Here is a 12,978-nt window from a genome sequence, read left to right on the forward strand (position 1 = left end):
CCTGATGGATTCCACATGGTAATGGTTCAGTATAACTGAGTGGCTTTGCTGGGCTATTTCAGACAGCAGTTCTGGTAAAACCACGGTGCTGTAAACCACCAGGTAAGGATGGCAGATTTATTGTGACTACATTTCAATTTCAGATTAATTAACTGAATTTACATTAATTTAAATTCCATCAGCTGCCATGGTGGGATTTGAACCCGTATCCCCAGAGCATTAACGTGGGCTGCTGGATTACTAGTCTAGTGACATTATCACTGCGCCATCGTCTCCCCTGAATAGCCTGCTTGCAACCACATTTTTGTTTTGCTTGAATAGAATAATTGGGCTACTTTATTACTGCCCCTTGAAGTGAACCATTGACACGGACATCTAGTCCCAAACTTGTATCAACTGTTAGGCTCTTTTGTTCATGTCTCGCACAACAGTGCTAGTTCTAGTTTAAAAGAGACACTGGTCTGTTTAGGGATACAAATATCTTTCCCCAAGAATAGTGTTAGGAGACACATAAGATGACACCAGGTACCCAGTGGCAGTTTTGGGCTACACAAGTGTCCAGAGACTGCAGTAAAAATCCAGGTTGACACTCCAGTGCAATACTGAGGGAAGACTGCACTATCAGAGACAGTGACAGAGAATCGCAGCCAGTCGCGGGCGAGCTACTTCTTTGGCGCCGACGCGCTGTGTGGATCCGCCATGTCGCTGCGTGCATGGGTCGGACTAGCAGTGATATGGTGTGCTGCAAGCCCCCTTAAAAACGGAGAATCACCCCGGACTTTCTAGAAAAACATTCGGAGTGATTCGCACCCATTTTCTGGCAGGCGTGGGGACATAGCCCCATTATTGGAGAATCCCGCCAACAATTTTTTGGACGAGACTCTGCACTGAGACCCCACATACCCTTTCAGATGAATGTTAAAGATCCCATGGCACTATTTGGAAGAGAAACAGAGAGGTACAAGTCAATATTGACCCTTCAACCAGTACTAAAAATCCTCCAGATTACCACGCTGTTGTGTGTAAGAGCTTGCTGTGTGCAAATTGGCTGTTATGTTTCTTATTTTACAAGAGTAACCACACTTCAAAAAAACTTCATTGACTATAAGGCACTTTATAACACTCCAAGGTCATGAAAGGTGCTAAAATAAATGTAAGTCTATTTTTCATTCAATGATAAGGGATTCTCAAAGACACAGAGAGAAAGAAACAGACGGGCCAGGAAGAGAAAGGACCAGGGAAATACATCTCTAGATGAGAAAGCTGAAGAGAAAGATAACGAAACTCATGCAAGGTAACAACCAGACAGAAAGATTTGTAGGATGTTGCTGACTGATGTTAAGACTGTACTGACAGGGCACATTCCAGTATTAATGAATCACTAAACACATGGTATTAAGTGTTTTTTTCTAGTTGAAACATCAAAGTCCCTAATTCGAATGGACTTAACTCAATCTCTTCTGTAAAGTCAAGGTGTGCCAGTGAAAGAAAACTAAATATAAACACAAACTTTTGGCACGCTTCCCAACTTGTCTGGTCGAAACCATTAATTGCTCGTCAACCACCAAGCAATATAGCAAACTATTTCAACAATGCTTCCAATTAGGTTCCACCCATTTTAACAGTCGCCACAAATGGATGAGTTTCAGGGTTCGACAGGATTCGAAAGTCTGCTGCCAACGATTGTCAGAAGCGAAGAATTTCACATTGATCCGGAACTGTAACATGGTGGACTTCAACTAAAAGGCACGGACTGCATCCCAGAAGCAGCCCATCAATGCAGATCGCAGGCCACCAGATTCCAATCCTGCCAATAACACATGCAAAATGAGTTAGCGTCCTGTCTTATGCACTCCCCGTCATATTGTTAACACTTATACCTGTGCTCATGCAATTGTAGAACACAAAAGATCACAAGGTGAGAAGGAGGGAGGGAAAAGAATGAGATGACAGCTGTAGCTGTTTCGTGAAACTGCCACATTATCCACCTCAATGAGCTACCTTCCTTGGCAGAACTTTTATGTGTTATGATGGCCATCCACCACTGACTAACATTGGAAGCTGTGTGTACCATCTACAAGGTGCGCTGCAGAAACTCACCAAGGTTCCTCAGACAGCACCGTCCAAACCCACTGAAATCTAGAAGGACAAGAGCAGCAGATACCTGGGTACCCCCCACCACCTGGAAGTTCCCCTCCAAGTCACACACCGCCCTGACTTGGAAAAAATCACCGTTCCTTCACTGTCGTTGGGGCAACATCTTGCAACTCCCTCCCTAACAGCACAGTGGATGTACCTACACCTCAAGGACTGCAGCTCACCACCACCTTCTGAAGGGCAACTAGGGATGGGCAATAAATGCTGGCCTAACTGACGACGCTCACATAATAATCACTTATTGTCACAAGTAGGCTTCAATGAAGTTACTGTGAAAAGCCCCTAGTCACCACATTCCGGCACCTGTTCGGAGAGGCCGGTTCGGGAATTGAACCGCGCTGCTGGCCTCGTTCTGCATTACAAGCCAGCTGTTTAGCCCACTATGCTAAACCAGCCCCCTAAGTCGTTTACATCCAGAACTGAATAAAAAAAGAAACCATTGGTTCTCAGGTATTTTAGTTATTAAGGACCAAGGAATTGATCGTTTCCATTAACAGACCAGTAGGCAACAATTGATGAGCTACATTTTAATATTAAAAAATAGCCTTGAAAAATTTTGAATTTGTTTTGTTTGATGTCTAGTTAGTGTGAGTCTGGTTGTGCGCCCTTTCCCTCCAATTCAGTCTCTCTCCTCAAAATACAGTGAAGAAAGAAAATATGTTTTTCAGTAAAGATGCATTCAGGATTAACAAATGCTCTTCAAGCTGTCAGTGAGAGGCTATTATTCAGAACATCACTTTACTGGGTGTGCAGTTTCTGTTTTTATATACTAACTTCAAGCAGAAAATCCTCCTAACAACGTGGGAAAATACCATGAATTCTGTGTGGGAGAATTGTAACGCAGTACTTGCATTTAGATAGCACGTTTCAGAACCAATGAACTTCTCAAAGCACTTTACCCTTAGAAAAGGGCGGGGAAGTAATAAATGGATACACTTTATATCCAGAGTATATTTAAGAGATTATAAGCACAATTATATTAAAATAAAATTCCCAGGGCAGCACAGTGGCCTAGTGGTTAGCACAACCGCCTCACGGCGCTGAGGTCCCAGGTTCGATCCCGGCTCTGGGTCACTGTCCGTGTGGAGTTTGCACATTCTCCCCGTGTCTGCGTGGGTTTCGCCCCCACAACGCAAAAAATGTGCAGAGTAGGTGGATTGGCCACGCTAAATTGCCCCTTAATTGGAAAAAAGTAATTGGGTAATCTAAATTTATAAAAATAAAAAAAAAATAAAAAAATAAAATTCCCAACCAGTGACACGCCAACTAACTATGCACAACCTCCCCTCAGATCCTCCCAGGTATCGCAACACTGTATAAATCCCCCTATTAATAGGATGTTTATGCAAACGTACCTACTCATTTAGGGGTTAAGTCTGACTAGAAGCAGCCTAAAACTGACCTCCAAAGGCTCAATCAGTCCTGCATTAGCCCCAGGCCTCTGGCCAGCTGCCCCTGCAGTATTTATTCATGATCAGACCAATTCAGAGACCGACGTCGCCTGGCATGAGAATCGTCAACTCTCACCAATACTCAGCAAGATGACAAGGATTAATCAACCACGTGTGGTGTTTTGAATGCTTCCTTAATGTCAATATGCAGTTCAAAAAAGAAGTGTTTTCAGAAGTTAATTGTATCAGATATCCACCAATTAAGTTTTTTAAATGCTAAAAGTTTTTTTTAAAAGGTCAGAAAAGGCAGAATATAAAACAAACCAAATATGGTCAACTATTTTAATGAGTGCACAGCTCATAGCTGTTTCATACTAGGTGGCAACATTTGTTCAGGTGTGTGAACAGCACTATTTGGTAAGTAAAGCTATAAATTGCTTCCTGAGTTTTACATTAATTTAAACAGAACTTCTTTCCAGCACAACAGCCCAAACCTGTCTGTTCTCTTTATGGACAGAGAATATACACATCATTTGGGGCCTCACGGTAGCATGGTGGTTAGCATCAATGCTTCACAGCTCCAGGGTCCCAGGTTCGATTCCCGGCTGGGTCACTGTCTGTGTGGAGTCTGCACGTCCTCCCCGTGTGTGCGTGGGTTTCCTCCGGGTGCTCCGGTTTCCTCCCACAGTCCAAAGATGTGCGGGTTAGGTGGATTGGCCATGCTAAATTGCCCGTAGTGTAAGGTTAATGGGGGGATTGTTGGGTTATGGGTATACGGGTTACGTGGGTTTAAGTAGGGTGATCATTGTTCGGCACAACATCGAGGGCCGAAGGGCCTGTTCTGTGCTGTACTGTTCTATGTTCTATGTCTATGTCTATGTGAATTGTCTATTAAAATTAGGAACATGGATTCTGAAGGGTTGAAACTGTTCAACACTAGGTGCAGTGCATGCTAAATGAAAAGGCCAATACAATGCAAGCGTACTTTACCGTAATCCTCCGAGGCCCCACCATATCATCCATCTTCACTTTCTCTAACCTCCAATATCCACTTGGAGTAAAGAATGCCATAGACTATAACAATTTGACAGCAAATTCAAGGACAAGTAGCATGAGCAGGAATGTTGTGCAATGAACTCATACCCACTGGGACCGCATGCAAGATATAACTGATTGCATTTCAGGCCCTTGAAGAGGAATGGGAAATGTAGAGTTTAATAAATCCCATGCTGCATATCACTTCCAGACCGGTATAACGGGCACTTTCATGTCTGTACGCCACTGCGATCAAACAGGACATTTTCATAAGATCATTGGAATTCACCCGTTGACGATCAAAGCAAAACTGTAATCTTCTCCCACACCCAATTTGATTTAATCTGATTTAGTCCCTTTGAACAGGAAGCATATTCTAAACTTGGCATTCCTAAATGAAACAGCTTTTCATTTATTGCTGTTTAATTCAACACTAATGGTAATTAATATTTTCTCAACAATTAATTTAAGTCTGGCCCTTGACTATGGTTTCTAACATGACTCCAGACTATCTACGCAACTCCTGTAAAGTTTCTCTCTCTTACATTTTCCAGGAGAGACTGTATATGTGGATAAGCGCCCGTGGGTTGAATGGATATAGAACCTGGGCAGAAGGACGTCAATATTTGTCAATTTCTTTTTGCCCCGACCTATCCCTGTTCTTCTGCCCCACTTCCTCCAGAGCATCTCTGCAGTGCAGAAAAAGGCTATTTAGCCCATCGAGTCTATACTGACCCTCTGAAAGAGCACCCTACCTAGGCCTTCTCCACCGCCTTATCCCAGTAACCTCCGAAACCCCCCCTTAAGCTGAACATCTTTGGAGTGTGGAAGAAAACTGGAGCACCCGGAGGATACCCACGCAGACAAAGAAGAAAGTACATACTCCACATTCTCCCCGTAGAGTTTGTTCTTTCTCACTGTGCCTACATGGGTTTCCCCCAGATGCTCCAGTTTCACCCCCACAGTTACAAAGATGTGCAGGATAGGTGGATTCGCCATGCTAAATTGCCCTTAATGTCCAACGGTTAGGTGGGAATGGCCTCTTTCTGCACCTGTAGGAATTCTATGATTCTTCTATGAACATGCAAATTTCACTCACCCAAGACCGGAATTGAACGCAGGTCCCTGGGCACTGTGAGACAACAGTGCTAACCATTGTGCAACCATACTGTATAATTCATATTTCTCTCTTTCTTCAGTTCTGGAGAAGGGACATTTGGACTCAAAACATTAACTCTGTTTCTCTCTCCACAGATGCTGCGGAGTTTATCCAGCATTTTCTGTTTTTATTTCAGATTTCCACCATCCACAGTATTTTGCTTGCATTGTTAGTAACTGCCTTCACTGGTGCTACATCCATATTCTGGAACATCCTGCCAAACACCATTGACAGGGCAGCACTGTAGCACAGTGGGCAGCAATGTTGCTTCACAGCTCCAAGATTCGATTCCTGGCTTGGGTCACTGTCTGTGCAGAGTCTGCACATTCTCCTCGTGTCTGTGTGTTTCCTCCGGGTGCCCCGGTTTCCTCCCATAGTCCAAAGATATGCAGGTTAGGTGGATTGGCCACGCTAAATTGCCCATAGTGTCCAAACAAAAGGTTAGGTGGGGTTATGGGGATAGGGTGGAGGTGTGGGTTTAAGTAGGATGCTCTTTCCAAGGGCCAGTGCAGACTTGATGGGCCGAATGGCCTCCTTCTGCACTGTAAATTCTATGATTCACAAGGTTCAGTGGTTCAAGGTACCCCACCGCCACCTTACTCAAGGGTAGCGAGGGTTCGGCAACGCCAGGCTTGCCACTGTCTGCCAGCTCCCAAAGTTTCTTATTAAAAACTTTGGGTTGAGTACAACAGGATAATGTCAAATCACAACAAACAGCCCCCTTTGGAAAGTGATGGTGGTGATGAGGAGAATGTTCATTTCGCTCATACATTGACCACAGACGTAAAGGTGACTTACTTTTGAAACACAAAAGTATAATATCTGCAGATGCTGGAAATCTGAAAGGAAAATAGAAAACAATGGAAATACGCAGATCAGGCAGCATCTGTGGAGAGAGAAATAAGGGTTAATGTTTCAGGTCTGTGACTTTACAGAGTTCTGACAAAAGGTCGCTGACATCAAATGTTACCCCTGTTTCTCTCCAGACATTTGCTGCTTGATCTGTTGAGCGTTTTCAGCATTTTCAGTTTTTATTTGACGATTGCTTAACGCCCCATAGTTTTGATCTGAATTTCAGAACTGGTGCATTCTGGCATGAACTGGTTGGACTGAATGGTCTGTTCCTGTGCCATATATCCGGAGTGAGTTGAACATCCAAAACGAACACCAATTCTTGTACATTCTCATCCCAATACCAACCCCGCTCTCAGTTTTTTTAAGATGTGGAGATGCCGGAGTTGGACTTGGGTGAGCACAGTAAGAAGTCTTACAACACCAGGTTAAAGTCCAATACGTTTGTTTCGAATCACTAGCTTTCATAGCACTGCTCCTCTGGTGTTGGAAGACTTCCTACTGTGCTCAGTTTTTTAAGTCATTCGTTCATGGGATATGAGCCCAGCTGGCAAGGTCAGCATTTATTATCCAATTACTTACTGTCAGAAACATGGGAGCACATTTGTACATAGCCTGGTCCCATAAATAGCAATGAGGTAAATAGGTTAAGATCATTTACTTTTTGTTGGGTAGGTCCAGAGATAAATGCTGCTCAGGACATTGGGAGACTTTTCTGTACTTCTCCATAGTCATGGGATCCTTTAAGCAAAGGTGGGCTGGACGGCCTTTGGTTTAAAGTCTTAACTGGGTACATCCAACAGCGCAGAATTCCTTCAATACTGCACTGGAGTCATAGACATCTCCAGCACAGTGAAGGCCCTTCATCCCATCGCGTCTGCGACGGTCAAAAACAACAACTGAAGTATTCTAATCCCATTTTCCAGCACTTGGCCCATGGCCTTCAATGCCTTGGCATCGCATGTGCACATCTAAATACTTCTTAAATGTTATGAGGGTCTCTGCCTCCACCACCCTTTCAGGTAGTAAGTTCCAGACTCCCACCATCTGGGTGAAAACATTTTTCTTCACATCCCCTCGAAACCTCCAACCCCTACCTTAAATCTATGCCCCCTGGTCATTGATCCCTCCACCAAGGGGAAAGGTTTCTTCGTGTCTACTCTACCTATGCCCCTCATAATTTTATACATCTAACTCATGTACCCCCTCATTCTCCTCTGCTCCAAGGAAAACAACCCCAGTCGATCCAATCTCGCTTCATAGCTAAAACTCTCCAGCCCAGGCCACATCCTGGTAAATTTCTTCTGAACCCATTCCAGTGCTATCACATCCCACCTTTAGTGTGGATTGCATAACTGCACACAATACTCTAGCTGTGGCCTATCCAATGTTTTATGCGGTTCCAGCATAACCTCCCTGCTCTTAAATTCTATGCCTCGGCTAATAAAGGCAAATATATAATATGCCTTCTTAACCACTGTATCCACCTGCCCTGTAACCTTAAGAGACCGGTGTACATACACACCAAGGTCTCCCTGATCCTCGGTGCTTCCAGGATCCTGCCATTTATCATGTAATCCTTCACCTTGCTTGTCCTGCCGAAGTGCATCACCTCACAATTATCCGGATTGAATTTTATTTGCCACTGATCAGCCACTGAAGTGTCAGATTAGATTATGGACTCAGGTCAGCAAAGTAATACGGGACATTGAAGAGTTAAGATACAAGCAACCAGAGTCTTTGTTCTGCAAAGAAGTTACAGCTAGGGTTAAAACATTACACTGGCTATGAGCTCAACCTGGATATATCTCTGGAATGTTTTCCGATTTAGTCAAGTCATATTTTTCTCACACAGCTCTTTCACACAACACATAATGACTGCACATGTTCTCTGTAAATTCCTTACTACCACACACACACAGGTACAAAGACAGGTATTTTTTAGCGTGACTGGACAGCTTCCTGCACCCAGAAAAACCAAGTGTACAATTAGCAAATTTGAGTCACAGCTTCTCTCACTCCACACAACATTAAGCTAATGATTATCCAGGTAAATATGCGAACACTGATGATTTGTAGTTATCAGAGTTTGGGGACAAAACTCACACGCACATATGTACGCAGGTAGTCCCCATCTTTTTGCCCCCAGCATCTGTCAGCTGACTCAAACTGATTTGGAAGCAATTGACTCAGAGAAAGGGCAAAGGCTACTTGAATTATACAGGAATTTGGCAGGAAAGCAGAGTTGAGGGCAAGATCAGATCAGATATGACTGAGCAGAGTAGAGTAGAGGGGCTGTATGGCCTACTCCTGTTCCTATTTCTTTTCTAAAGACACAAACCATCAGGGGGAAAGACAACATGAATTAGTGACTGGATCAACAAAGTCATTTGAATAGATAGCAAGGTGTGAGGCTAAGGGCACCTGGCTTCCTTCCAGATGGAGAGACAAGGTACAATTGCAGCAAGGTAATAACTGTTTTCAGTACATGGGCAGAAAGGCAAGCTCACAAATCAAAGCTTTGATGTCGCCCAGTAATTACCAGGGATGGTTAATTCTAAAATACTATGTATTCAATGAGCTTGTGGTGCCAGCAACAGAATAAGCTTTTACAGTCCTACAGTCCTTATCCAAGAGAGATAGAATGGTCATCAGTTCTGGGATCATAGGGATGACAGCCAGGTGGGATTTGGCCAAGATCGGAACAATGCCCCTCTCTCTGCTACTCAGTTGTGTCAGGGCACGGGCCATTAGTCGTGGAGCTTCACCTGGGAAAGCAGTGCTGGATCTAAAGTGGGAGCTCCTTTAGCATCCACTGCGCAGAGTGAAGGATGCAGTTAAATAGCCCACCCTCCTTGTCATCATCAGACATGCATTTGGTTAACTAACACCAGTCAGGTACAATAAAAGGTGGCTGCCCTGCAAAGCAAATGGCTTGAGGTTTAACCTTCCTACTTGTGTTATGACAGAGGGATCGAGTAATGGGAGGTGTCCGTCAGCTGATGAGACGCAGCCTTGTCACAATGTGGCTGAATACATGCAGGCCGCCTCCCACTCCCACCTCCTGAGATTTTCCTTTTGTCAGTGCCGCTCCTTCTGAAGCCCACTGCAGCAGCTGCACAGAGCGGAACGTGTGAATTCTTGCTGAGAGTTCATTAATCCAGAATGATCACAGCACTTGAGCTATTTCAAACCACAGGACACCAGAGAATTGAAAACACCAGTAACATAGGAAAGTCTGGCTTGATAGTCAGACGTCAGGACAATGGAGTTGCATAAAACTGCATTCCCTTTCCATGTGCTCAGCATGGGCTTGGGTCATGCAGACTCAGTAAGAGCTAATTAGAGAGAAATTATTACCTTGACTGAATAGTGCCACACACTTGGATAACAACAGCACAGTCAATAGATATGGAGTAAAGAAACACAAGTTATATCAACCAGGGGACGGGCAACCTATTTTGAGGTCTCCACACATGAAGGGTGACGGCATTTTTTTTTTGTTGCAAAATGCAGACGTTTCTTAACGTATCCTTTAACAACCCTCCCAGAATATTTCCTTCATTAGGCAATTTACTATTCCAACTCAAAGAAAGCTTTACTAATGACTGTTTCTGAAATAATCACTGCCCACCAATTCCTGACAGAAAGTACACAAGAAAAAACCTAGACTCAGCTGTGATGCCCTCTGCTGCTGAAGAGTCTGCAGATACTCGCAAACCAGGCTCACATGTGAAGACCAACTACCTGCTGAGGGATAAGGTGGTTGAGGGGTACCTGGAGAATCATACCCCATTACAGCAGAATGCCTTCAGGAGACAAACGACAGAGAGGAAATGAAAGGAATTCTTATAATGCTTTAATAGGGAGGCACCCTATTTTAAGGGATTGTACTCCTAACTATGACTACTGTTTATGATTGTGCAGATTACATTCTGGGACATGGGAGCATTAACTAATTAAGACCTCTATTCGAACTATAGCCCTGGTTGTAAAGAAAGATTTGCATTTTGATAGCATTTTTCACGAAATCCAGACATCTCAAAAGCACCACACAAACAATGAAGTCCTTTTGAAGTGCATTAACTGTTGTAAAGTAGGAAATGCAAAAGTTAATTTGTGCAAAGCAAATGTTCACAATCAGAAATGAGATAATGACCAGATAATCTGTATTTTGTGATGTTGGGTGATTGGCCAAGACACTGGCGATAACTTCCCTGCTCTTAAATTGCCCTGGGATTTTTTACACCCACTCAAGCGAATAGACGGGTTTTATTGCCTCATCTGAAAGATGACACGTCTGACAATGCAGCACTCCCTTAATACTGCACTGGAGTAAATAAGCTACTCAGGTCAGAGAGTCCTCACAAACCGGGGGGTACAGAGTTTGCGCAATCAAATTTACCAGTGCAACAGAGGCTGGAGGGTGATGTGAATAAGTCTGAGCCAAGAGCCTGAACACCATGGATGCCAGATCCTGCTCTCTTGGGGACAGGCTTCATGCTGGGCGAGACTAGCATTCCAGGTGGCTCCATGCCCAAGTGCCCTATCATGACAAGAACAGGCTTCCTGTGGCTCAGCTGGCAGCTATCAAACCCCTCAGCAGGACTAGCCCTAGCACGTGTGTGAGAGACACCAAGTCAGCAGCGGAAAGCTGCCAAAATGCAGCGGTGGCCAAAGAAAGTAGGTCAGCAAAGAAAACCGCACTAAGTGAAACATTCAACTGAATATTCATCATATTAAGCCAACAGATTCATTCATAAACGTACAGAATCCTGAATTTTCTAAAGGCATTGAGTAGATAGACGCAAAGTAATAATGCTAAGTCTATATACATCTCTGGTTCGATGTCAGCTGTAGTATTGTGGCCAATTCTGATCTCACCTCACTTCAGAAAAGATATTGAAATCTGGAAGAACGTGCAGAGCAGATCACCAGAATGGTATCAGAGATGATTGGGCAGCACAATAGCACAGTGGGTAGCACAGTTGCTTCACAGCTCCAGGGTCCCAGGTTCGATTCCTGGTTTGGGTCACTGTCTGTACGGAGTCTGCACGTTCTCCCCATGTCTGCATGGGTTTCCTCCGGGTGCTCCAGTTTCCTCCCACAGTCCAAAGATGTGCAGGTAAGGTGGATTGGCCCTTAGTATCCAAAAATGTTGGTTGGGGTTACTGGGATAACAGGGATAGGGTGGAGGCGTGGGGCTTAGGTAGGGTGCTCTTGCCAAGGGCCGGTGCGGACTCGATGGGCTGAATGGCCTCCTTCTGCACTGTAAATTATATGATATATGAGGAATTTGTTGAGTGGATGACTTAGAGACACTGTGATTGCTTTCCTTAGAGGAGAGACAGTAAAGGGGAGTTTTAAATGAGTTGTTCCAATTATATGAGGTTTGGATGAAGTAATGGAGGAGAATGCAGAAGGGGCAGTAACCAGAGGATACAGAATTAAGACAAATGGGAGAAGAATAAATGGAGAAGATTAGAAGAAATTGTTTTACACAGCGAATGATGATCTGGAATTCTCTGCCTCCAAAGTTGGTGGGAACAGCTTTAATAATAATAATAAAATAATAACAATAAATAATAATAATCACTTATTGTCACAAGTAGGCTTCAATAAAGTTACTGTGAAAAGCCCAGAGTAGCCACAATCCGGCACCTGTTCAGGGAGGCCGGTACAGGAATTGAACCCGCGCTACTGCCTTGTTTTCCATTACAAGCCCAGCTATTTAGCCCACTGTGATAAACCAGCCCCCCTTTTAATTAACTTCTAAAATTTAAATTGGATATATACTTTAAATGGAAAAATTTGCAGGCCTACTGAGTAAAGCCAGGTGAATGGGATTAGTTTGATCACCCTTTCAAAGGGTCAATAGAGGCATGATGGGCTGAATGGCTGGCAAATTGCCTCAAGATTCTATGGTTCTATATAGAAATATCCTCACACGGAGGAATATTCCCCCATTCTACCCTTTTCCCAAGATGAAACCAGGCAGCAGGCATCAGAGTGCCTTCCTCAAACGTTTGGAGAAGCACGTGGATATAAGTGGTTGGTTCCTTACCTGCTGATGCTGCCGCACTCCATCAGTGATGTACTTGATAGCAGGCTGCAGGAGTTGACAACACATGACCTGAAGCGGATGAGGAGAAATCAATCACGTTAATAACCTCAGCCCTGGCCAAATCACAGAATAACGGAAAGAGTATCGTTGGGAGAAAGGGACACTTCACTGTCTCGCGCACATCAGATCCACTGTTCTGAAAAGCTATCTTGTACAGGATACACAAGCCACGCAGTGGAACTGGTTGACGTTGTAACGCGTGAGGTAACGGTACAGCTCAGCTTGGGCAGTAAGAAGAGTAGCCAGCACTTAATAAAAGG

General features: G+C 44.0%; 1 protein-coding gene and 1 long non-coding RNA gene across 2 annotated transcripts in view; both read right to left on the reverse strand.

Moving 5' to 3' along the window:
* Positions 1-12,978, reverse strand: part of mybbp1a (MYB binding protein (P160) 1a) — a 107,039-nt gene that overhangs the window by 11,111 nt on the left and 82,950 nt on the right. Inside the window, exon 23 of the mRNA XM_038813653.1 lies at positions 12,659-12,727. Within this exon, the coding sequence (XP_038669581.1) occupies positions 12,659-12,727 (69 nt within the window). The remainder of the gene's footprint in view (positions 1-12,658; positions 12,728-12,978) is intronic.
* On the reverse strand, positions 1,103-6,924 carry LOC119974620. The gene is made up of 2 exons (XR_005462536.1): positions 6,541-6,924; positions 1,103-1,807 (listed from the first exon to the last, which is right to left on the reverse strand). It is a non-coding gene; the product is annotated as an uncharacterized LOC119974620 (long non-coding RNA).

This window comes from Scyliorhinus canicula, chromosome 12 (genome assembly GCF_902713615.1).
Source record: "Scyliorhinus canicula chromosome 12, sScyCan1.1, whole genome shotgun sequence".
NCBI lineage: Eukaryota > Metazoa > Chordata > Chondrichthyes > Carcharhiniformes > Scyliorhinidae > Scyliorhinus > Scyliorhinus canicula.